General features: G+C 46.1%; 1 protein-coding gene and 1 long non-coding RNA gene across 10 annotated transcripts in view; one reads left to right on the forward strand and one right to left on the reverse strand.

Annotated features, from left to right (window-relative positions):
- Window positions 1-458: 458 nt before the first annotated feature.
- On the reverse strand, window positions 459-24,873 carry LOC114230914 (uncharacterized). 5 transcript variants are annotated; one of them, XR_008554893.1, is made up of 5 exons: window positions 23,422-23,612; window positions 20,583-20,768; window positions 9,798-9,890; window positions 6,031-6,259; window positions 459-794 (listed from the first exon to the last, which is right to left on the reverse strand). It is a non-coding gene; the product is annotated as an uncharacterized LOC114230914 (long non-coding RNA). The 5 variants fall into 5 exon arrangements; XR_008554890.1 differs by lacking the exons at window positions 6,031-6,259; window positions 23,422-23,612 and adding an exon at window positions 24,814-24,873; XR_008554892.1 differs by lacking the exons at window positions 6,031-6,259; window positions 23,422-23,612 and adding an exon at window positions 23,819-23,919.
- The window catches only part of ZCCHC14 (zinc finger CCHC-type containing 14), a 69,035-nt gene continuing 67,048 nt past the window's right edge, over window positions 24,561-26,547 (forward strand). For all 5 annotated transcript variants that reach the window (XR_003616876.2, XR_008554889.1, XM_054710138.1 and 2 more), the window contains exon 1: window positions 24,561-25,332. Coding sequence is in view for 3 of the 5 variants with exons in the window: in XM_054710138.1 (XP_054566113.1) it covers window positions 24,772-25,332 (561 nt within the window). In the remaining 2 variants the exon portion in view is untranslated. The remainder of the gene's footprint in view (window positions 25,333-26,547) is intronic.

The raw sequence follows: 26,547 nt of genomic DNA on the forward strand, positions 1-26,547 counted from the left end.
TGTTTTTGTTTTGACAGCTAGTAGACATTAATTATTTAGGGCAGCAGTCTCCCAAGGTTGTTTTGTGTGTGTGTGTGTGTGTGTGTGTGTGTTTTATCATGAATCCTACCAGACAAAAACTTTCCAGCATCTACCCACAATGTATATTTTATTTTACTTTTTAATTTTTTATCCTTACCCAAGGATATATTTATTGATTTTAGAGAGAGAGAGAGAGAGAGAAACATCGATATGAGAGAGAAACATGGATCAGTTGCTTCCTGTATGCACCCCGACCAGGGATTGAACCCGCAACATTTTTGGTGTATGGGAAGACACTCCCACCAACTGAGCCCCCCAGCCAGGGCTATATGTGCATTTTAAAATTTATGAATTGTACACATGCATTACTCTTCTCATATATTATGCACAATAAAAGCCCATATCAAAATAAAAATTTTAGAGTGCTGAGTAAAAGATTAAACAATGTTTTTTTTTAATCTCTTACTAATTGTGACAGCTTCCATCATTACTGATACCTCAAGGCAGAAAGAAGCCTATGGGGTGAGGATTTTTGTGAATGTTCATAGGTTGTTGAATACATTTTCCAATAGACTTCTTGATCATTTGGAATTTGGGGCTGTGTTCCTTTGATGTCTGATTGGATGACTGCTTTTGTTTTCACCTTGGAATAAATCTGATATAGAGTCTGTTCCACAAATAAGGCAGTTGTCTCTGCAATTTTCTTGCTCTTTGCTTGTGCTTGATTTATTAGGATAGTATCTCCTTCGGTCCACAGTTTCTTTGCAGGAATCCTGTTAAGGCACATGTCTAATTTAGTTAGGACTCCATGAGATAGGTATATAACCTGCAAATCCATTTTCCTAAGCCAGTACTTCACAACCCTATGTACAATATCCTAAGAGCTAACAAACTGGCCAATGGGACTTTGTTATGAAAGTCTCCCTCTTCCCACAGGAGGTATGTTGGGAGATAGGTGAGGAGTGACCACATGCAGCATGACCAAGCCCCAAGGGGCCATAGTTACTCCCCCTCAGTGTTACCTCAGTTTCCTTTTTGCCTTTCAGTCCTACAACATATGGTCAACCAACGCCCTGTAGGGAAGTCCTCCCTTATCCATAGGGGATATGTTCCAAGACACCCAATGGATGCCTGAAATTGCAGATACTCTGAACCCTATATGTACTATGTTTTTTTTCCTGCACATTGTATACCTTTTCACTAAAAGGAAGCACTTTATGGCTTCTCTCTGGCATATCTGAATTACTACCATCACATCTCCTGCACTTTGGCGCCATTATTAAGGAAAATGAGGGTTACCTGAACACAAGCACTGCAATACCACAGCAGTCATTCTGATCATCGAGATGGCTACAAAGTGACTATAAGGCAGGGAGTGTCTACAGCATGGCAGCGCTGGACAAAGTAATGAGTTATGACCTGGGTTGGACGGCACAAGATTTCATCACGCTACTCAAAATGGCGCACAATTTAATTATTTATTTCTGGGATTTCCCATTTAGTATTTTTGGCCTGCAGCTGACTGTGGGCCACTGAAACGGCAAAAAGCAAAACCTCAGAAAAGGGTGATTACTGCATTAACTACTGTCTGCCTAACTGGCCAGTGGTCTATCCACCTGTCTGGGCTCTCAAGGACACAGAGAGCCAGTGTCAATCCAGAGCCAGTATTAGTAAAGCCAAATCTCTCTCTTAGTCTTCAGAAATAATTTAGAATCCATCCTCGTCCTCCGCAGATTGTCCCACTCCCCAGGAGTATGATCGCTGACGGGAGCATCAAGCACATGGGACATTTGATGCACACTTCATCCCCTCCACCACAGGTTTGCTTTATACGTACTGTAGCAGGCCGAATACTAGCCCCGAAGCTACACATGTCCTAATCTCAGGACCCATGAATATGTCACCTTATATGGCAAAGGGGCTTCGCAGCTATGATTAAGTTAAGGGTTTTGAGATGAGAGATTGTTTGGAGAGCCCAATGTCATCACAGGGTTCTTCTTTTTTTTTTAAAAAAATATATATTTTATTGATTTTTTACAGAGAAGAAGGGAGAGGGATAGAGAGTGAGAAACATTGATGAGAGAGAAACATCGATCAGCTGCCTTCTGCACACCCCCTACTGGGGATGTGCCTGCAACCAAAGTACATGCCCTTGACTGGAATCGAACCTGGGACCCTTGAGTCTGCAGGCCAATGCTCTATCCACTGAGCCAAACCATCAGGGCCATCACAGGGTTCTTAATAAGAGGGAGGTAAAAAGGTCAGCAGAGAAGGAGGGGACAGCATGATGGAGCAGAGGTTGGAGAGATGCGCTCTGAAGACGAAGGAAGGGGCCACCAGCCAAGGAATGCCAGTGGCTTCTAAAAGCATTCAGAGGCAAGGAAATGGGTTCTCCTCTGGGGCCTCTCAAATGAATGCAGCCCTGTTGACACCTTAATTTCTTAACTTGAAAGATTCCTTTTGGACTTCCAACTTCCAGAACTATAAGATATTAAGTTTGTATTGTCTTAAGCTACTAAATTTGGGGTAATTGTTAGAGCAGCCATAGGAAGCTAATATACCCACCCATACAGAAATATAAATCCATTCAATGTTTCTTTTCTAGTTTCCCTGGACAAAGCAAGGAAGCTCACAAGCCTTTGAAGCCTGCACTCACAGGAAAATTGAAGCTCTTGTTTCAGAGTATGCCAAGATATCCTGTGGCTATTAGGAGATCAATTCACTCCATTTGAATCTGCCTTGGCCCTATTCCAAGTGCTGTAAGAAGTTGGCACCAGAGTTTATAAACTCAGCAGTTTCACTCGGGAGCCTTGACTGCTCATCCCAATGTTATTGGCCCAAGCCTAACCATATGACGTTCATGGCCACTGCTCTTGGGGGCCCAGCCACACATCAGACATTGGTGTTCATGGTCAGCAGCCTGTAAGGCACCACCTGTTACACAGATAAGAAAATCAAAGCTCAGAAAGAATAAGTGGCATACCCAAGGCCACACAGCCAGGAACTATACACTGAGTGGCCAGATTATTATGATCTCTGAATGCATAATAATCTGGCCACTCAGTGTGTGTGTGTGTGTGTGTGTGTGTGTGTGTGTGTGTGTGTGTATTAGAGGCCCAGTGCATTAATTCATGCATGGGTGGGGTCTGGCCAGCCTGGCCAGGGGGAGAGGACATGGGTGGTTGGCCAGCCTGCCTGCTGGTCGAACTCCTGGTTGAGGGGACAATTTGCATATTAGCCTTTTATTATATAAGATATACACTGAGTAGCCAGATTATTATGCATTCAGAGATCATAATAATCTGGCCACTCAGTGTAGAATCCAGGTTTCCAAAGCTCTGGGTTTTCCCAGCTCTCGCTTGCTTCCAATGTCACTGACCATGAATGACCCAGACAGAACGAAGAGGGTGCCACACAATCAACTGGAGATGGGGTTATGACACGGCCTGTGTTGGTGCTAGTGATGTGCAGTGCTGTGTGAGTTCCAAATGAATGATGAGGATGAGGTTGCTGCTGGTTGGCCTAATCCACAGTTATCCATGACAATGGGTTAGTACTGGGTCCAGGGACGTTCCTTCCCTCATCCTAGTGTGGCGGCTCACTCTCAGAGAACTAGCCACGGGGCAAACGAGAAGGAAAAAAGTGTACCAGGAGGCTGCGAGTCTGCTCCCACATGTGGAGGTGATTAACCTGGCCAACTTGGCCTTCATACAATGTTGGAATGAGCCTGTGTGGTTATCTGAGGCTACATTTTACCTGCCTTGCTGTAAAATTAATGATTACAGAGCACCTACATGATGATCAAAAGTTGATTCTAATGGAGTATGCTGGCCACAATGATCATGATACTTAAAGCGTAACAACAACCTATAATGATGTAATTTAAGCCGCTCCTCATCCCATCTTACCACCTCATGTAAAGCAGCAGGGTGGTCTAGTGGAGAGACATTTGGGGTCAGACAAATCTGGGCTGGAAGCATACCAGATGTGACTTCCTGCAAGTTACATAACCTCTCAGAGCCTCAGTGTCCTCATTTGGAAACAGAACCCTAAATTTATTATGGTTTCCACACTCTGCACAGCCATGGGCTTCAGAAGAGCTGGCTCCAGCCCCAGAAGGCATATCCAAGGGCCATCACGATGACTCTATTCCTCGTCTGTGGTTAGTTTAAGTATGAGCATGTGACCCAAGCTGGTCAATGACCTGAGGGGTTTCGGGGAAAGATTTTGTTTTGTTTTGGTTTGGTTTTTCCCTTAAAATCGATACAGAAAGAGAGATAATATTTCTTCTTTTGTTGGGTGCTATATGTGATGCCTGGAACAGTGCAGCCACTTGTGAACATGAGAAGAGCCTGACTAAGGCCAAGGTTGACACACAAAGGAGGAAAGAAGGTACAGACAGAAAGCTTGGGTCCTCAACAGTGTCCTTAAGCCAGTGCATTAAGTATCTCTGGGGCCTTAATACCTGGGGACTTCTTGACAATGAACTTCCTTTTTGTTTAATCCCCTTTGGGTTAGATTTTCTGGTACACAGAGCCCAAAGCCTCCTGCCTGATGCAAGGCTGTGTAAAGGATTAACTATACAAAGCACCTGTTGTCATGCTTGGCACACAATGGCTTTCTTTGCTGTTCAAGGTGATAACATGAGAAACAGAAATAGCAAATCATCATGAGTCTAAGGGCTTTCTTCTCCTCAGCTAGAGATATAAACTCCCTGAGGGAGACAACGTCTTGGACCTCTTTGCCATACCCCAGGGCCTGCTTAATAAATGCTCTGCTACTCACCCAGGGGTAAACAATGAGTTTTGCCAATTATATCAGGTAGTCATGGCCATAGTAACAGGTGAGAAAACATCGCAAAGCAGCAATCATTAATGTTGGTCAAAGGGTACAAACCTTCAACTATAAGATGAACAAATTCTGGGGATCTAATTCCAGTATGGTGACTAGAGTTAGCAATACTGTATTGTAGACCTGACATGTGCTAAAGGAATATGAAAAAGGGTAACTGTGTGAGGTAATGAGAGTGTTAATTAGCTTGACTGTGATAATCACTTCACAATGTACCCACATATCAAATCCTCAGGTTATATGCCTTAAGTATATATACTTTTGTCAATTATACGTCAATAAACTGGCGGGGGGGGGGGGGACAAAAATAAATAAATGAAATACTGACATATGCTACAACATGGATGAACCTTGAAAACATTATACTAAGTTAAAAAAGTCAGTGACAAAAGACCACGCACTGTATGATTCAATTTATATGAAATGTCCAGAATGGCAAATCCATAGAGATGAAAATAGGTAAGTGGTTGCCTAGGGCTGGGGTTGTTGGGGAGAAATGGGGAGTGATGGTGATGGGTATAGGGCTTCTTTTTTGGATGATGAAAATGTTCTAAAATTTACTAAACACTATTGAATTGTATACTTTAAATGGGTAAACTATATGATATGTGAGTTATATCTCAATAAAGCTGTTGTAAAAATGTGTATTTTAAAAAATGACAATAGTTTTCTTTTTTGTATTAGTGCAGTTTTGTTTTTGTTTTATTGTTAATTTTTCTGAGTCAAGTTGTGATCTTTCAATATGCAGATTCAAGAGGTTTTTTTCTCTTTTTTATTTTTCAATTAGTCAACATACAATATTATATTAGTTTCAGGAATACAATATAGTGATTAGACATTTATGTAACTTAAACTGTGACCACCCTGATAAGTCCAGTACCCACCTGGCACCATCCATAATTATTACAATACTAGAGGCCCAATGCACGAAATTCGTACAAGAGTAGGCCTTCCTTCCCCTGGCTGCCGGCACCGGCTTCCCTCTGGCACCCGGGACCCATGCTTCCCTCTGGCCGCCAGCAGGCACCCAGGACCCGGGCTTCCCTCACAGCCCCAGCTTCGGCTGGAAGGACATCCAGTCTAATTAGCATATTATGATTTTATTATTATACACTAGAAGCCCATTTGCACAAAGATTCGTGCAAGACATTCATTCACCTGGCTGCCTGAACCAGTTTTCCGCCAGCACCAGGGGGACCCAGGCCTTGGCTCTGGCCACCATCTTCCGCCTTCTTTCAGGGTTGGGGCCTGGCCCCGGGCGGCCAGCAGCGATCTGGGCGCCTCCTGTCGGCCCGGGTCCATCAGGTCCATCAGCCGCTCAGCAATGGGGGACTGGGCAGCGTGTGGGGGCCGCCATCTTGGTTAATTTGCATAGCGCCTTGATTGGCTGTGGGCATAGTGAAGGTACGGTCAATTAGCATGTTACCCTTTCATTAGGTAGGGTTGTTGACTGTGTTTCCCATGCTGTATTTACATCCTTGTGACTATTTTGACCACCAATTTATCCTTCTTAATCCCCTCACCTCTTTCACCTACACCCAACCCTCCTCCCATCTAGCAACCCTCAGTTAATTTCCTGTATCAATGAGTCTGTCTGTTTCGTTTGTTCATTTATTTTGTTCATTTATTTCACTTAGCATAATAGCCTCTGGGTCCATCCATGTTGTCCCAAATGGTTAGATTTCACTCTTTTTTTTTTTTTTTTATGGCTGAGTACTATTCTATTTTATACCTATGTCTTTTTCCAAGCATCTACTGATGGGCACTTAGGTTGCTTCCATATCTTGGCTATTGTAAATAATACTGCACTGAACAGAGGGATGCATCCATCTTTTTGAATTAGAGTTTTGGGTTCCTTTGGATAAATACCCAGAAGTGGATTTGCTAGGTCATAAGTTAGTTCCATTTCTAATTTTCTGAGAAAACTCCATACTCTTTTGCACAGTGGCTGCACCAATCTGCATTCCCAGCAACAGTGCACCAGGGTTCCCTTTTCTCCACATCCTCGCCAGCACTTGTTGTTTGTTAATTTATTGATGATAGCCATTCTCACAGGTGTGAGGTGATATCTTGTTGTGGTTGTTTTGTTTTGTTTTTAATCCTCACCAGAGGATATGTTTTTATTGATTTTTTCAGAGAGAGAGGAAGGGAGAGATAGATAGAAACATCTGTGTGAGAGAGAAACATCGATCAGTTGCCTCCTGTATACACTCTGACTGGGGATCAAACCCACAACTTAGATATGTGTCCTGACTGGGAATTGAACCTGCAACCTTTTGGTGTACAGGACAACACTCCAACCAACTTAACCCCCCGTCCAGGGCTCGTTGTGGTTTTAGTGTGCATTTATCTGATGCTCAGTAACAATGAGCATCTTTTCATCTGTCTATTGGCCATGTATACATCCTCTTGGAAGAAATGTCTGTTCAGGTCCTCTGACCATTTTTAATTGGTTTGTCTTGGTGTTAAATTATATGAGTTTTTGTACAAACATTAGTTCTCAAACATTTGCAGGTAGGTTGAGGGTCAGCTGGACTCACCCATCTGGGGGTCTGATGGAGGCTGGCTGATCCAGGCTGGGCTCAACTGGGATGGCTCTTCTTCACTTGTCTCTCATTCTCATCCCAGGACCAGCGGGCTAGTCTGGGCACGCTTCTCAAAGGGCGATGGCAGAGGTGCAAGTGAGGAAGCCCAATCACCAAGCTTTTGGTCAGGTCCTGGCCACTTTCTTTCCTCATCTCCTTTGACGCATGGGTGGCCACAGACACAATGTTGGCCAATGAGATTTAAGTAGAAATCTATGGAAGGGTGTTTGCTTTTTGTCTTATAAGAAATATCTACAGGTCATATAAGAAACATCTACAGGTTTCATCCCTTCCTCCCTTTTTCTTGTATTGAATACAGTATGTGATGCCTAGAGCTGTAGCAATATGGCAGCCATATTGCTACCATAAGGAAAGTCCAAAAGAACCAAGGATGCTGTCCCTGATACCACTGAGCTTCACTAAGGGAGCAGCATGGGCACTGCTCATCTTTGGATTTCTTGTCATGTGAGAAAAATAAAACCCTATATGTTTAATGCCATTGTTTAGTGCAGCCAAAGATATTTCTCTCTAAAATCCCATCGCAACTAAACAGAATAACCTAGTGTCAAATGACAAAGCTAAAACAATTAAGTAATAAGTGTGATGTCCTTTTTTAAAAAAATATATATTTTATTGATTTTTTTACAGAGAGGGAGAGAGAGAAACACCGATGAGAGAGAAACATCGATGAGAGAGAAACATCGACCAGCTGCCTCCAGCACACCCCCTACTGGGGACGCGCCCACAACCAAGGTACATGCCCTTGACCGGAATCGAACCCGGGACCCTTGAGTCCGCAGGCCGACGCTCTACCACTGAGCCAAACCGGCTAGGGCAAGTTTGATGTCCTTGATTCAAGGAAAAATAATCCATGAGTTGGGGGCAAACAGTGCCTCACCAGCCGTGGAACCCTCTTCCCACAGGCTTTTGAGAAAGGGCATGTTTTATAGAATGTTAGACGAGGCAACGTGGAAACTGGGCACGATTGGCCAGGAAGTCGAGGATTTGTTAAGAAGGCCAGCAGGTCCTACTTCCTAAGCTAAGCTAGCTAAAGCTGAGTTGGGGGACTGTGATTGGTATATACAGTATTAGGTTTCCTTGACATCTGTGTCCATAAGTGCAGGCTGACTTAGGTTTAGATTTGTGACATGCCCATGCCACGGAGGTGGACAGCCTCCAGTTTGTAGGTCCCAATACATGAATTCATTTTATTATTAGTATATATGCAAGTGGAACACAGGAGTGATGAGAAAGTCATACACTGTGTTTCAGTCCAACTTTCATTCATTCAACAAATCTATATTGATCACCTTACACATCCTAGTCGCCATGAGCAAACCTGGTCCGTGCCCTCTGAGAGCTGCTAGTTAACAGGCCACATGGATAAAGTCATGTCTAATGATACAAGCATGCATGGATTGACAGTGAATAGAATGTGCTATTGCAAAAATGTTATCATATTTATAATACAGAAAAAATAAGGTCAAACATAGAGATGATAAAAGAACCTGAAGAATTGTGAATCATCAATTTTCTGGCCCAGAAATCAGCTCCCAATGGCAGACTGACAAGTGGATTGACTGGGTGGTCCCTGACAGCCCTTTACCTCTGTGAACTTCAGTTCCTTCATCTGCTGAGTAAGAAATTAACTCATCTGACTGCTAAATTCTCTTCCAGCTCAAGTCTTTCTGATTCTGGGGTTAATGCTGTTACAAGGAAATATTAACAAGATTTTGAAAAAAATTCTACTTTCCAAGCATTTGGGTAGAACCATAATTATACATAACACATAATAACTGATAGGAAAGATTTCCCACTAACTGGAGAAATTGACACAGTACCATAATCTTTACAGAAGGAAATATTTGTTTGGGAGATGCATTGCAAAAAACTTTGCTGAAGGAACAACCATCAGCAAACATTTGATAAGTGCCTACTGTGTATAAGGCACCCATATAGAGCTAAAAACTCAAAGTGACAAAAAAAAAAGTATCAAACCTGGTCCCTTCTTTCAAGGAGCTTAGAATTTAGTTAAGTCAGCCCTGGCTGGTATGGCTCAGTTGATTGGAGCGCTGTCCTGTGCACCAAAGAGTGGTGGGTCCAATTCTGGGTCAGGACACATACCCGGGTTGCGGGTTCAATCCCTGCTGGGGTGCGTACAGGAGGCAACAAATAGATGCTTCTCTCTCTCTCTCTCTCTCTCTCTCTCTCTCTCTCTCTCTCTCTCTCTCCCCATCTCCCTTCCGCTCTCTCTAAAATCAATAAACATGTCCTTGGGTGAGGATTAAAATAAAAATAATTTAGTTAAGTCATTGGTATATGTGTATCAACAGGACTGACCTTCCACTGAGACATGCATCAAGGCCTTAAAGTGTTGTACAGCCAGGGATGGTTCTGATCGTTCTGTACAGATGTCCTCGTGGAATGCTATTCCTGCGTAAAAGAAAGTAAGTCTCAGTGCCAAGCATCAGATATATGAAAGAATCACGTGTGACACATGAATCAGTGATTAAAAAATTGTCAGCCACAGAAACCACACTTCAAACAAAATCATAAGCCAAATACATATAAAAGCATACAAGCACACATACTGGTATGTATATGTTAAAGCTTCTGTGGTTAACATGTGAGGGCAAAGGCCTCTACGTGGTCAGGAAACCCCCCAATGTGACAGGGTCGCATAGTGGAGAGGACACGGGTCTGTCCTTGCTGGCTTTCTACACAGGACAAGTGGCCTCTCTGAGCCTCATTCTCATCATCTGTAAAAGGAGAACTGAGTGAGACGCCACTGCTAAGTACCCAGACTTCAGTAGGTCTCGACAGATGTTGTTAGCGCTTAACATCAGGGTCACCTGCACTGTGTTGAAGAAACTCGCTCTACAGTGACCCTTCTCACCCCTGAGTTGCAATCCCGACCCAGCCTCAATCTTCAGCCATTCTAGAAGGTGCAGGATTTTGAATCAGGAAATCGTTGTTCTAGTCCAAGCTCTGCAGTGTCTGCTCTCCTCCCCCAAAGCCTGACCACCTTTTTTGCCAGGTGAAGATAATGATCCATTGATTTCAAGGCATGCCACAAGGGTTAAATGAGACATGAAAGTGCTTTGTCCCTTGGCATTTCTGCCCTTCCTGCTGTCAGTGCCAAAACCCTTAGCTCAGACTTGGCAGGAGGCATGGTGAGCTGCCAGCCTCAAGGCCTAGCTCTGTCACTTACTAGCTGTCTGTTCTTTGGCAAGGGATTTACTGCTCTGTGCCCCATGCACAGAACCCACTTGATAAATGGCAGCAACCGTGATGACCTATTGCCATGATTGTTCTCTGATTCAGGAATGGCTCGAGCCGAGCTGGGGGTCAGGTGCGGAGGAGGATGGTGTCTGTGATATAGACACAAGCGCACACACTAAGGAAAGGGGTACCCATTTGGTGTCAAGAGCTTGTCCAAAGTCCAGGCAAGATGAGACAGTTCAGACCCTGACCCTGACTGTTTTTAGTGCTGAGCTTTTTGTAGGACCCCTACCTACTCTCCTGCCATCTTGTAAAGTAGATAGCTTGGGGGCACTGAGGGAAGGGGTGAGAGTCGGAATTAGAATCTGTTTATTCCTCCGTCCGGAGCTCCCACCTTCACCCTCTCTGGTCCACCAGAGGGAAGAGGGGTCTGAAAAGGCTCCTATGAGCAGAGCATGATATCAGCTAGGAAAGCGTTCAGCAGCAGGTAGAGAAAACCCACTAATTTGAACAAACACGAGTTTATTTTTCTCACGCCATAATTTGGCTGAGCAGCTGAATGCTGCCAGGCACAGAGTCTGTGCGAGTCTCCATGCTCGCCACTGCCAGGTCATAGGACAGCAGCCCCGGACCCCTAATGCTGGGGCCATGCCGTGTTCAAAGAGGCTCTGATGTGGAGGGAGCAGGTGTGCCTGACACATTTCCCTTTGTTGGAGAAGCAGACATTTTCAGACACCCCTGGGCAGACTTACTTGGGTCTTATTGACCAGAACTGGATTGCACGGTCACTCCTACATGCAAGGGAAGTGGGCTTGTAAAAATTTTGTTTTCCAACCTTTGTAGTCTGAGACAGTGAGAGAAAGTTGGGAATGGCTTTCGGGTAGTTCATCAACAGTGTTGCACGTTACAGGCCCTAGCCTCGAAGACTGGATCGGTGTCCTAGGTCTGCCCTATCAAAGCACTACTAACGGGGGATTAGAACAATAAAGATTTCTCACAGCTCTAGTGGCCAGAAGGCTGAAGTCAGGTGCTGGCAGGCTGCCTCTCTGAAGGCTCTAGGGGAGGATCCTTCCTGCCTTTCCAGCTTCTGGTGGCCCCAGGTGTCACTTGGCTTGTGGCTGCATCCCTCCCGTCTCTTTCTCCATCCTCATAAGGCCTCCTTCCTGTGTCTCTTTTTAGGACACCAAGTCCTATTGGATTAGGCCCACCATAATGACATTACCTCAACCTGATTTTATCTGCAGAGACCCTGTTTCCAAATAAGGCCACATTCACAGGGAGCAGGAGTTAGGACTTCAACACATTTTTGGGGGGACACAACTCAACCCACAACAGAGACGTGGAAGGTAAAGGGCCATGTCTGTCCATGATCTTCCTCCATGATCAAACACCACCACCCCCCAGACTCCCACCCATTCTTGTCACCCTGGGTCACCCTTGCCTGAGTGGGGGCTTTCCCATTCCCCTCCTTCCTCACACCCCCTCCTCAACACAAGAGTCCCAAATCATGCAAGTGACAAAATGGTTTTCAAACCCTACACTGACCTGCTCAGCACCAAACCCTCCTCCCACCTGAAACCTGGCCTGCGCCGTCCACGTGCTCCCTCGATGCTCAGGGTTCCATGGGTTATCTTGCTAGGCAGTGGCTCAGCTCCTCACTGGGCCAGGCAGTGCTTAGCCATCCCCTGATGATGCTTATACACAGCCAAAGCTGCAAGTCCCTTCCCTAGTCCTCAGCTTTTTGATGATATGAGGACACTGCTCAGGATCCCTGCTCTGGGTCACGCTGCTTAACATGATATCAGGGAGGGGTGTGCAATAAGTGTTACACCTGAGGATCATAAGCCCAACTTCTAACATTTATTGAGTACCTGCCACAAGCCGGTTTTCCACACCCATCATCTTCGACATTATGAGGTAGAGCTACTGGGAGGTGGACAGTAACTTACTAGGTGTACCCAGGTCTGTGATGTATAAAAGCCGCTGTTTGCTTCTTTTTTGGGGGTAAGGGAATGCAATTTTCTGGGACATTACCCCAAAGGGGGAATTGTGTTAAAAGACTTTACCAAATTACTTCTAGCCCTAGGAACTTATAAGACGCCAGGATCAAATGTGGTTAGATACACCTGGCTCCCTGGTCTCTATTACTAGTTAACCAGAAGAAGAAGGCACGTGTGTCTGATTCCCATCAACCTCTGAAGCCACTGAGAACACCCCACACTGGTTAATTTTAATATCTTATGTCTTGCACAGGGAAGAGAAGTTCTTATAAACTGAATGGATGAATATATGGAAGGAGGTGCAACAGAAGAAAGACATTGCATAATGCCAAATCTCCGTTTCTCCCCCATCTAGTGTCTCCACCCCTAGAAATTCACCAAGAGCAGAGGTGTGTTAATTTCTCTGCCGCATAACAAGTTAGCACAAACCTAGTGGCTTAAAACAACCCCCATGTATCATCTGACAATCTACAGGCCAGAAATCTGAACAGGCTTAACTGGGTTCTCTGCTCAGGTCTCACAGGTGAAAACAACGGTGTCGCCCAGCTGGACTCTAGTCTCTCAGAGAATCTGCCTCCAGGCTCATTCAGGTTGTGGCAGAATTTACTTTTTTGAGGCTGTAGGTTTAAGGTTCATGCTGGCTGTAGGCCAGGGCCACTCTCTGCTCCCACATTCCTTCTCACATGGCCCCGTCTGTCTTCAAAGCAGCAACGGCATGTCACGTCCTTCTGATCCTTCCAGCATCTCTGAGTTCCCTTCTGCCACTAGCCAGGGAAGGCACCATCTTCCGCCTTCCCGGTAGGAAATGAGCCCTCTTTTGGCACAGAGGAATTTGAAGGAACTCACGCCTTACAGTCACAGAAAATACATAACAGAGTCTGGCTTCCAACGGGAAACCCAAATATTCATACTGAACAAGCCTGTTTCCTGCAAGGCTGTGGGACAGGCCATCTATTAGTTCAGACTTAGAAGAGTCGACCATTGGATTTCCTCTTCCTTTTTTGTGGACATCTTAAGGTGACAAGCTGTCAATGCTTTTCAGAACCAATTCGCAGAATGAAGTTTCAGTTTCCCAACACAGCAGATTCTTCATCATTAAGCAGCATTATGATTCTCACAGCAACGTAAGATATCTACAAAGGGTCCCCAAACTCTCAGAGTGCAGGCCACAGGGGCTCCAGACAATTCTGCTTTCCCCTCACTCTACTGGATCCATAGTGTCCCCCTGGAACCTATGAACGTGACCTGACTTGGAAACAGGATCTTTGCAGATGTAATCTGCAAAGTTAAATGAAAGCAAACCGAATTAGTGTGGGCTCTAAATCTAATGACTGATGTCCTTATGTGAAGAGGAAGTTTTGGGTACAGACATGCACAAAGAAGGCCACGTGATGATGAAGGCACAGGTGGGAGTGACGGGGCTACGAAGCCATCACCACGAACTGGGAGAGAGGCTTGGGGCAGATTCTCCATCAGGGCTCTGAGACACCTTGATTTCAAATGTCTAGCCTCCAGAACTGAAAAAAATAAATTTCTGTTGTTTTAAGCCACCAAATTTGCAGTACTTTGTTACAGCAGCCCTAGGAAACTAATATACCTACTAAATTTAACCTATGGTTGGCCACAGACCTCAATACTCCCTATTTTATTCTACCATCTAGTTTCACTCATTTACTCTTTGCCTGGCTCTTTAAAGCATTTTATTTTACAACCCCTGGTTTAATTAATACATTTGATAAAACGGTTTCAAAAGCAAATACCTCATACTCTACCTAAGAGTAAACTTCAAATGGATCAGGGGTCTAAATATGAAGAAATGAACCCATATACATAATAGACAAAAACATGGGTTAATGTACTTATAATCTGGGTATAAGGAAAGGTTTCTAACCACAACCCAAAATCCAGATGCAATAAAAAAAAAAAGACATCAATACATTTAACTTTACATAAAAATAAAAACAACTTTTTCAAGGTTAAAAAAAACAAAGCACCAAAAATGAAGTCAAAGGCAATGACAAACTGGGAGAGAACATTTTAAAATAAATCACAGATAATGGGCTAATATCCCTAATATCTAAAGAACTCTAAAAAATTGACAGAAACTAAAAAAAAAAAAAAAAAAAAGAGCTCTTACCCTTGCGACAGCATGGATGGACCTGGAGACTATTATGCTAAGTGAAATAAGCCAGTCAGAGAAAGACAAATATCACATGATCTCATATATGTGTGGAATCTAATGAACAAAATAAAATGACAAACAAAATAGGTCCAGGGGCATGGATGCATGGAACAGAATAAGAGATTTCAGTGGGGAGAGGGGGACAAAAAGGGGGAGTATGGGGGCATCTGTTGCTGTCAACAATTAAAAAATTGACAGAAACAAAGATCTAAAACCTGATAGAAAAACGGGCAAGGAACATGGACATTTTTTAAAAGATATAAGAATGATATCCACACCTGGCTCTCAGACCCTGCTAGAGACTCTGGATTCCCTGTTATAATTTAATACATGTTTCTGCTCAAACTAGGCAAAGTGGATTATCCTGTTTGTAATTTATCAGCACAGGCTATCTCCAGATATCCCACCTTGAAGCATGGAGGCTCTCCAGCATACAGTACATTAGAAAATGATTTACACCAGTCTCTGGAGACAGTTTTAAAGGAGTTCACTAATGTATTTTCCAGCAATCACAGTTTAATTGCAATGAGAGTGTTGCCTTGTGGGGTGACTACTTTGAAGGAGAGTTACTATGTTAGGTGAGCTCCGGTATGTTTGTTTAAAAAGAAACATTCCATATTTTTATATAGTCCCATTTGTTTATTTTTCTTTTGATTTCTCTTGCCCTAGAAGATGTATAAGTGAAAATTCTCCTACATGAGATGTGTGAAATTTTACTGCCTATGTTTTCTAGAATATTTATGGTTTCATGACTTACATTTAAGTCTTTTATCCCTTTTGAGTTTATTCTTGTGTAAGGTGTAAGTTCATGGTCTAGTTTCATTTTTTGCATGTATCTGTCCAATTTTCCCAACACCATTTATTGGAGAGACTGTCTTTACTCCATTGTATGCTCTTGTCTCCTTTGTCAAATATTGAGTGTAATGGCTTGAGTTGATTCCCGGGTTCTCTATTCTGTTCCATTGATCTATATGTCTGTTCTTATGCCAGTACTAGGCTGTTTTGATTATAATGGCTTTGTAGTATAGTTTGATATCTGGTATTGTGATCCCTCTAATTTTGTTCTTCTTTCTCAAGATTGCTGAGGCTATATTGGCTCTTTTATGGTTCCATATAAACTTTTGGAATATTTATTTGTTCTAGATCTATGAAATATGCCATTAGTATTTTAATAAGCTAAAATACTTCTGCACAGCAAAAGAAACCATCATCAAAATGGAAAGGGAACACACTGTATGGGAGAATATATTTGCCAATGATACATCTAATAAGGGGTTAATTTCTAAAAAATACATATATATACACAGTTTGATTCCTGGTCAGGGCACATGCCTGGGTTACGGGCTTGATCCCCAGTGTGGGGCATGCAGGAGGTAGCCAATCAATGATTGTCTCTCATCAATGATGTTTTTATCTCTCTCTCCCTCTCTGAAATCAATAAAAATATATTTAAAAAAAAGAAAGAACTTATACAACTCAACAAAAGGAAGACAATCCAATTTAAAAATGGGCAAAGGACCTGAATAGACACTTCTCGAAGGAGAACATACAGATGGCAAATAGACATATGAAAAAATGCTCCATGTCACTAATCAACAAAGAGATGCAAATTAAAACAACAATGAGGTGTCACTTCACACCTGCCAGCATGACTACCATCAATAAATCTACAAACAAGTGCTTGTGAGGGAACCCTGCTGGTGGGATGCAGACTGGTGCAGCCACTATGGAAAACAGTATGAAGCTTCCTCAAAAAATTAAAAATGGAACTGCCATTTGACCCAGTAATCCCACTTCTGGGAATATAGCCTAAGAATCCTGAAACACCAATCAGAAAGAATATGTGCACCCCTATGTTCATAGCAGCATTCTTTACAATAGCTAAGGTCTGGAAACATCCCAAGTACCCATCAGCAGATGAGTAGATAAAAAAGCTGTGTTACATTTACACAATGGAACGATATATATAGATAGATATAGATATAGATATAGATATAGATATAGATATAGATACACACACACACACACACACACACACACACACACACATATATATATAGCTAATATGCTAAGTGTCTGTCCGACCAGTCGCTATGACACACACTGACCACCAGAGGACAAACGCCCAATGCAGGAGCTGCTGTAACGTGCACTGGCCATATACAGAGAAACAGCACCATGGACCTGGAGCCCACAAAGCAATACTCGGCTTCCCCCAAGTGGGACACAGGCCCCACCACCGCTCCAGAGAAACACTCCAGCAAATCACAGCCAACGCTGCCGAGACTCCATGGAGCAAAATGCAGCCTACTGCCCAGCCCAGCCTGGAAACGGTCACTGTGGGTGCCAGGTAATGACGTCACGTAGCAATGCCTGGCTTTCTCTCCCTAGCAACTAGCCTCCTTGCAGTTTCTTCAGCCCAGGAACACAACTTGCTTTATAGGCAGGTTGACACATTTTACACTGTAACCAAATGTCTGTGAAGCGTTTTCCTGTGCCTCATCTCATTAGATCCTCACAGAAGTCCTGGAGTAAGTAGATAGGAGACTCGGTGGAATCCTATTTTCTCTTCATTAGCCGGAAAACAGAGATTTAGAAAGTTTAGAAATTTGACCCAACTGAAAAGAAGTAAGAAATGGTGGACCTTGAAAATGACTTCAGGTTTTCTCACTGCACAGAATATAGTCAAACACTGCTGCAGTTAAAAATTTTACCCTTTGGCCCTGGCCGGTTTGGCTCAGTGGATAGAGCCTCGGCCTGCGGACTGAAAGGTCCCAGGTTCGATTCCGGTCAAGGGCATGTACCTTGGTTGCAGGCACATCCCCAGTAGGGGTTGTGCAAGAGGCAGCTGATCGATGTTTCTCTATCATCGATGTTTCTAACTCTCTATCCCTCTCTCTTCCTCTCTGTGAAAAATAATAAAATATATTAAAAAAAAAAAAAAAAATATTTTACCCTTTGTTCTCCCTGTGTGATCTACAATAGTAATCTGCTTCGTGTTGATATTTACTGCTGAGTTGCTGACAATTACCTGAAAGAGAAGTTGGGGTGCTTCACTGGGCTAGAAAAAGTTTAGCTAAATCAGAAAGCAGGTCTAATTAAGCAAGTTTATTCTATATATATAAAAGGCTAAGTTGACTCACACATGCACGATACATAAAAAGCTCTTGCACATGTGTGTTTCCATCTGTTATTGTCAATCGTGAATTTGGTTGACACTTCTATTATAGAGAAAAATAGTTATATTAAAATATTTCTTCTAATTAAATTCCTTTCATTGTGCACGAATTTGTGCACCAGGCGACTAGTGCAACTATAAAAAAGAAGGATCTCTTACCCTTTGTAACAATATGATGGACCTGAAGATTAGTATGCTAAGCAAAATAAGCCAGTCAGAGAAAGAAAATTTCACACAATCTCACTTATATGTAGAATCTAATGAATAAAATAAACTGACAAACAAAATAGGTCCAGAGGTATGGATGCATGGAACATAATTACAGATCTCAGAGAGGAGATGGGTAGGAGGGATGACAAGAGAACATATAAGCATATAAGCCTAGCCCATGGACACAGACAATAGTGTGGTGAAGACCTGGGGTGGAGTAGGGGCTGGCTGGAGGGGGCCAAGGGTGAAGAGAAATGGGGGACATCTGTAATATTGTCAACAACTTTTTAAAATTTTTAAAAAGAAACCTTCCATATTTTGAGTTAAACCTTGTCACCCAAACAATATGTTGCCTGCCTTTGGAGTATGTTTTTCACACACACTTGAATCTGGGTGTGTCTTTTGTCTTGAGACTTCAAACCAAGCAGTGACAACTTGATTAGGCACTGGGAAGAGTCTAGTCCCTCCATCTCTGCTTGATGGTTCTCAGAAAGTCAGGCAGGATTCTACAGACGTTGCATCTGGTTCAGCCTGGTACCAAGACTAGGTAAGCGGGACTGCCTTGTTGTTGAAACTCAATCAACAGAGCAGAGAAACAACCTGAGTGCCCAACAACAGGGGATTAGTTGAATAAATCATCATACATCCAAACAACAAGATTCTGGGCTGTCCTTGAAAACCGTGATCTATAAGAGTCCACAACATGAACAGACATCTGGGATAGGTAAAGTGGAAAAAAGCAGATCACAAAAATGTAGAGTACAATACTATTTTTATGAAGTATACTATTTTTGTAAAACTAGGCGTGCATAAATATATATTACTAAAAGAGTGTCTAGAGAGATGTATTTCAAAATGTTAACATTGGTTATAACTGAGAAGTGAGATTATTTGTAACTGTTACATCGTTTTTTAGTGAGATATAATCTCTTTACAAGGAGCATGTGTTATCTCATAATCAGAAAAACAACACATTAATACATATATGCTCCAATTCACTTGCTTTAAAATACTTCAGAAAGGAAATGTTATGCTAGCGTGGAGTGGGGAAGTAGATAAAATAGGAATGGCAAAAATGTCATTTCTACTGAAGCTGGGCAATAGGGATATGGGGAATCACTACATTATTCCTTGATGTTGGGTCTTTTTTAAAACTTCCAGAGTAAAAAAAGTAAACAAATAAACCCCACAAAACTGAGAGCAGCACTGAGTTAATTGTTGGCTTTCAGAGTGTTTCATTACTGTGATATAGGAAACACAGAAATGTGGAAAACAAATATCCCACAGAAATAGGCTGCAGAGCCATGATGAGAATCCACAGTGTGACTTCTTTTTTCCCCTTTTTTATTTTTCCCCATCACCATTTATCCCCCCCCCCATACCCTCTTCCACCTCCCCTCACCCCACCTCCCCTCACTATCACACACTGTTGTCTGTGTCTATGATTTTGTTGTTGTTGTTTTTTCTTGGAGCTCTTTAAGCTTCAGCTTCCCAACGTATCAATAAAATAGGGAGTATCCTGGCTGGCTGGTAGGCATGTAACACAAACTTGACTCTGATTATTACTGTGGTTGCTACTGGTTGACTAGAAGCCTGAAAGCATGACCTCTACTCCAATGGCAGTTTTCAAACCAGGGTCTGGGAATCACCAGGGTGCTGACCAATGCAAAGCCCAAGGTCCCTCTCCCCAGTGTCTGACTCAGTCAGTATCTAGCGTCAGGCTTAGAAATCAACATGTTAAATAAGAGCCCAGCTAATTCCCACGGGGAAAGCACCTTATCTAGCCCAAGGCCAAAGGCACCCTGGGAAGCAGGTCTGCTTGGAGGAAAGTGTGTGGCTGTGCAGAAACAGGGCTGGGTGCAGTTTGAGACAACTGCCCATTTATGATTCCGGGTGGACTTTGTTAGCAGTCACAGCCAGGAAAACTGGCATATGACAGACACCTTTGGAGTCTTTGGTTTGCAGAACTAGTGAATAAATGACAGGTCAACTTGGTGCTTTCCTCTTGGAGGGCCAGAGTCTGGGCAATTGACTTGATACTATGAACTGTATGGCCCTGGGTCCATGACTGACTATTGAGCATCTGTGAAACGGGAACAATGATAGCGGTTTCAGGACCAGTCACATGGGGTTATGACAGTCACAGGAGGCTCTCATAGTTGAGGCACTGGGCAAGGATCATGTCAGTATGCCGCTTTTAAAAAAATCCTCACTCGAAGACATGTTTATTGATTTTTAGAAAAAGAGGAAGAGAGGGAGGGAGAAAGGGAGATAGATAGATAGATAGATAGATGATAGATAGATAGATAGATAGATAGATAGATATCAATTACCTTCTGTTCGCACCCCTATCAGGGATCAAACCTGCCATGACTGGGAATTGAACCCACAACCTTTTGGTGTACAGGATGATGTTCCAATCAACCGAGCCACCCGGCCAGGGCAGGACCCACTTCTTAAGGCTTTCACATTAGAGGTTTGGAGTCCCTTTGCTCTCTTAAGTCACAGGAAAGCAGGGTCTAGGACAAAGGAAAAAGGAAACTCAGTAAATCCATCCCACTTGAGACCACACACATCCTGATGACCTACTCCCATGACAAAATAAGCAGCAGATCCAGGCAGGGAGTCTGGGTGGGCACCTCCAGCCCCAACTCTTTAATCTGTGTCTCAGTCATGCTTTCATGTTCCTGACCCAGCCTGGCCCCCAGGCTCCCCTCCCCACGATAAATGAGAAAGGAAAAGTAAAAAGTAAAACTATATGGTGTGTGTGTGTGTCTGTGTGTGTCGGGGTGAGGGGGGAGGAGGGGTTATACTTGGAATCCAGATGGCCAATCTGGTCTCAGCCCTATCATCGCCTACTGTGGTAATTTAGTCAGTATCACTAACTCGGACTTAGGCACGTCATATCTCCACTGCAAAATCATTTGTTTGGGGAATTTGTGGTGAGCTCCAAGTCTCTCTCTTTCTCATAAATAATATTAATTTATACTCCATTCCAGTCCTATGGAAAATGCAAAACGACGTACCGTCCCAGCCTCAACTATGAGCTCCCCAACAGCAGGGCCCACTGCTCTATCAACCCCTGGCCCCGAGTTAAGACAAGTATGGCCTGAAGGGGGTGAACCTGCTGTCCACTCTGTATTGTGTGAGGACTCTTTCCTCTTTTGAACACACAGCCCAACTTTTAACTGTAGCTTCAGTTTCGCTCACAGGGAGGAATGCCCCACCCTCTGACCTGTCCTTTGCCCTCCCCGCAACCTCCTCCCACAGCCCCACTGCCCCTCCACTGTGTCAATGCAGAGGTGGAGAAATATGGAAGCCAGGGGTCACCTTTTGCAGAAAATGGGAAAATGAGCAGCTCTAAATAGGCCAGAGATGGAATGTGTTTTAGAGTAGAATGCTTGCTCGGAGGGAGAGTGGGTACAGCATCAGGGCCGGGCCTGAGAGATTATGTTCCGACGGACTGCCAGGTGGGTGTCCACCCCTTTCCCCTGGGAGACCCCTGGCTGCTTCCCGGGGGGAGGGAATAGTGTGCAGAAGGGACAGCTCCTGCAGTCAGGGAGCACAGTATGTCTACTTTGGGGTAGAGAGTTCAGGCTGCCAGTTCCTTCAAGTTGCAGGGGCTGGATCCCATTCCCCTAAGAGGCTCCCAAACCCGTATTGGGGTCTGATCCTGTAGGGTAACAATTTATTATCCGTTGAGTTGCACTGAATTGAGCTGAACTGAAGTTGAGGGGGACATGATACCATGTGTCCCAAAACTGCCCTAACAAATAAGCACAAACTTGGTGGCTTAATGCAACAGAAATTTATCCCCTCTCCGTTCTGGAGTCCAGAAGTCCAAAGTCCAGGTGTGGACAGGGCCAGGTTCCTTCTGAAGGCTCTATAGAAGGATCCTTCCTGCCTCTTTTAGCTTCTGGTGGCTCCAGGCATCCCTGGTTCTAATCTCTGCTCCCATCGTCACGTGGCCTTTTCTCGGAGTCTCTGCTTGTTCTTTCCTGTCTCTTAGAAGGACACTCTCATTGGGTTTAGGGCCTACTCTAACCATGATCTCATCTTGATTCTTACCTGAATTAAAGACCATATTTCCAAATAAGGTCACGTTCTGAGGTTCTGGGTGGATATGATCTTTTGGAAGGCACTATCCAACCCAGTACAGACATTAAGTAGCAAATAGCACAGCAAGAAGTGGTAAAAAAGCTGTCAGGGGCTGGGGGACCTTGATCTAGTGACTTCTGTGGCTTAGTTGTCCTAGCTAGAGATGGCTTCCATTAGCATCTCTGAGCTCCACTGTCAGCTGGGAGGGTGGGGCTGGGCGGTACCTGACTCCCTTTTACATATGAGGAAACTGAGGCTCAGAGGGGTGGAGGGAACAGCCAAGGTCCCAGAGTGGGCTAGGGCTGGGACTGAAATCCAGGTTGGCTTGGCACCAGAGCTTGAGGACTTCACAGCCAAATTGGACTGCATTTGAGGAACCCCCAATGCTGATAAGATCCCATTCTGAGGAACTTCATTTACCAACAGAAGGCAAAGGTGTTAATGGTCTTGATTTTCATGTTCCCTCACTCCCTCATATCGTGGATTTTGGAATGTGACTACTTCCATGGAATCACTCGAAAAGGTGAGGTAAAAGAGAACAAGGATTAATTCAATTATTTGTAGAAATTAGTTTGGACTGGGGAAATAAGGCCGGGAGACCCAGCTTGCCCCTGCTACCTACATGGATCTAATACCCTTGGGAAGCTATCCTGAATTCCTGCTCCTTCCTACACTGGCCAAGAACACCAGGGTGCCTCTGGGGAAATTTGTCCGAGGTGTGGAAAACAAATTTTCTTTTCCCCTCAACTATGGTTCTGTAATGTCTGTTTTAAGCTCTCTAGGGCAGGGAGGGCACCACTTTGCTCATGGCTGCCCTGCTCAGGGCTTAGAACCTGGCATACACCAGGCCTCCATGAAGTTGCTTAGGGAAAAGACGCATCCTTGATCACAAGACGTCAAAATAAGGGCTCTAGAGGTAGAGCACGGGAGGAATGAATTTCTTGTTCCTGGGTCTCAGTTATCTTGTTTGCAGCTGCTTGCAGTGGCAGAATTTAAAGGTGGTTGGGTGCCCCCCCCCTTCCCCCAGCCTGTAATCCGGTGCCAATGCAAATGCCAGGTGAGGGGGCGGTTCACCTGTTCCTCGACCCCCTGGTGGGTGTATCTGCATCCTCCACGTTCCTGAGCTGAGGTAGTAACCCCCTGAAAGGAGGCTTCCTTAATGGAGAAAGCGTGTTCCCATCACATCCCCAAGGTAGGCCAACAGCCTCAGAAATGAGGGCGCCTGCCCTCTATGAGCTCACAACCTGCTCACCAGCCGCCGGGGCGGTTATTATTACCCTCGTTTTCTGTGAAGGCGCCCAAGGCTCAGAGACCAAGCCGCTGGCCCAAGGTCACACAGCTTAGCGGGCAGAGCAGGGACGGGGGACTCGGGTCTCCGCAGCCCCGCTCCAGCAGCTTTTCGAAGACTCCCGCTATCTCCCTATTGTGACGCTCAGGAATAAAACAGGCCGGACGCCTGCCTAGCTTTTACCTAAAACAATGCTCCACGCAAATCTGTGGGAACAAAAGCAACCACAAATCCGCCCCGGATTTTCCACCGCTCCGGCCCGACGGGCCAATCGATTCCGCCGGCCAAGGAGGGGAGGAACGGGGCGGCTCTAACGAGATCGACAGCACCGGGGGGCGTGGTCGCGGGGGTGTGTGAATCTGGATTGGGGATCCGAAACAATCACGGGCTTAGAAGGGGCAGTTCGAGCCAATCAGCGGGGGGGGAGGCGGGCCCTGCCGGCTTGGCTGTCGCGAGAGGCAACTACCCCGCCCACTTGAGCTCCGTCCCGGCGCCCGTCAGCTGCGAACACGGCCGCGCTCGCCTGGATCCGTCCGCGGCGCTCGGAGCCCGGGCGCGAGGCCGCTCGAGTGCCGGCGCAGATCCCTCCGCCGTCCGCCCGCGCGCCGCGCCCCGCGTGTCCGTCCATCACCGCTCCCGAGGCGCCCGCCCGCCCTCCCGCGGCCTCCGTCCTAGTAACGGCCAGCCAGCACCAGCCCGGCGGCGGCGGCGGCGGCGGAATGGCCTGGGCGGCTCCGTCGGGGGGCGGCCCGCAGTGACAGACCCTGCGGCGCGGGGGGAGATGGGGGCGGCCGCCTCCCGGGCGACGACGACGACGACGAGGAGCAGCCGCCGCCGCCGCCGCGCACCGGCCGCCGCTGGGGACGGGCGCGGGCCAAGAGCCCGCCCGTGAGCGGGGGGCCCGAGGCCGCTCGCCGCCCCCGGCCGCCCCGGGCCCCCCAAGCGCCCCGCGCGTGCCCGCCCGCCGGCCCCTGGCGGGGGTCTCACCCGCGCCGCGCGCCCCCGGTCCGGCCTGCGGCGTCCACCCTCCTTCTCCCGGCCCCGCCGCGCCTCCCGCTCGCTCCCGCCGCGCCCCGCGCCCCCGGCCCCGGGCTTCGGCCTCCGGCCCCGGGCGGCGGCGCGGCACGGGCGGCAGCATGGTGGAGAAGCGCTGCCCGCTGCAGAGGGACGGCGTGTACCGTTGGTTCTCGGAGCTGCCGTCGCCGCAGCGCGTGGAGTTCCTGTGCGGCCTGCTGGACCTGTGCATCCCGCTCGAGTTGCGCTTCCTCGGCTCCTGCCTCGAGGACCTGGCGCGCAAGGACTACCACTCGCTGCGCGACTCCGAGATCAAGGCCAACAACCCTGCCGACCTGGGCAGCCTCACCAACCTGACAGACGAGGTGGTGCGCAGCAAGCTGCTGGTGTCGCTGGCGCTACTGGGCTCGGAGCAGCGCGAGGCGGCTGGCGTGCTCTACCGCACGCTCACGCACATCGACTCCATCATCCACAACTACGGGCTGCAGCTCAACGAGGGCCGTACGGGCGATGAGTTCCTGCTGCTCTTCACCATGGCCTCCAACCACCCGGCCTTCAGCTTTCACCAGAAGCAGGTGCTGCGCCAGGAGCTCACGCAGATTCAGAGCAGCCTGAGCGGCGGCGGCGGCGGCGGGGGCCACGGGGGCAAGAGCGCGCTGCCCACCTGCCCGTCCTGCCACAAGGTGCGTGCCCACGCGGGAGGCGGGCTCGGCGCCCTCACCCGCACCGCAAGCCTCCAACCCGCTCCCCAAAACGCCCACCACCAAGCCTCCACCCTGAACGGAAAACACTCGCTCCCGAAGCTTTCACTTGAGATCCCAAACCCCCACCTGAACCCTAAACCTGCACCCCCAAGCTTCCATCCTGGTTCCGCAGCCGCAAACCAAGCTTTCACTCCGCATTTGTATCCCAAGCCTCCACCCTGTACCCTATGCCCTCACTCCAAGCCACTTCCGCCCGCAAATCCTGCACCCCAAGACCGGTCCAGCACCTCGCGCCCTTGAGGCTGTTGCATCCGTCTATCTCGCCCGGATTAGTCGGGGAAGTATGGGAGGATGCACTCAGGGCTCCCCTAGAGGAACAGATAGTCCCCGTCAGAGGTTGCGGCCCCAGTTACTCGAGTCGCCTTGGTTCTCCAAATCTGATGTTTATTCCTAGAAAAGGAAGCCGTATAAGATGGAGAAGGCTCTAGACCAGTGGTCGGCAAACTGCTGCTCGCCAGCCACATGCGGCTCTTTGGCCCCTTGAGTTTTTAGCAAAGGCCAGCTTAGGAGTACCCTAATTAAGTTAATAACAATGTACCTACCTATATAGTTTAAGTTTAAAAAATGTGGCTCTCAAAAGAAATTTCAATCGTTGTACTGTTGATATTTGGCTCTGTTGACTAATGAATTTGCCGACCACTGCTCTAGACCCTTGCAGACATTCGGGGGTGTCATGTGGCGCCCCAGGCCTGGTTGTGGGTTTCCCCTAAGTGGGCAGGTGTCGCCGCTGGAGCGGTCAGATGGGCGGGTGGGACCGCGGAGTGGGCACGCGTTTGTGAGCACATGTAAACATGTATTAGTGTGCTTGTGGGTGTATGTATAGCACTGATGAATGTGTATGCTTATGAATATGTGTCGATATGTGTGTATGTATTTATGAATGCACGTGCATATCTGTGTTTATGCTTGTGTTTAACAGACAGTGCATGTGAAAGTTATTTCTCAATGTGAAACAAATCCCAGGCTGACTTGGAGCCCAAGCATGTTGAGGGTATCAGGCTCCTAAGGAATGTTAGGTTAAGTTAAAGATCTCTAGTCTCCAAATTAAACAGGAAGGGTATCATGGTCAACCACTTGGAAATGTGAACTTTTGTCTAAATGTTTCAAAGTGTTTGGGGCTCAAACTTGTTTTTA

Source organism: Eptesicus fuscus, chromosome 21, assembly GCF_027574615.1.
Source record: "Eptesicus fuscus isolate TK198812 chromosome 21, DD_ASM_mEF_20220401, whole genome shotgun sequence".
In the NCBI taxonomy this organism is placed as follows: Eukaryota; Metazoa; Chordata; class Mammalia; order Chiroptera; family Vespertilionidae; genus Eptesicus; species Eptesicus fuscus.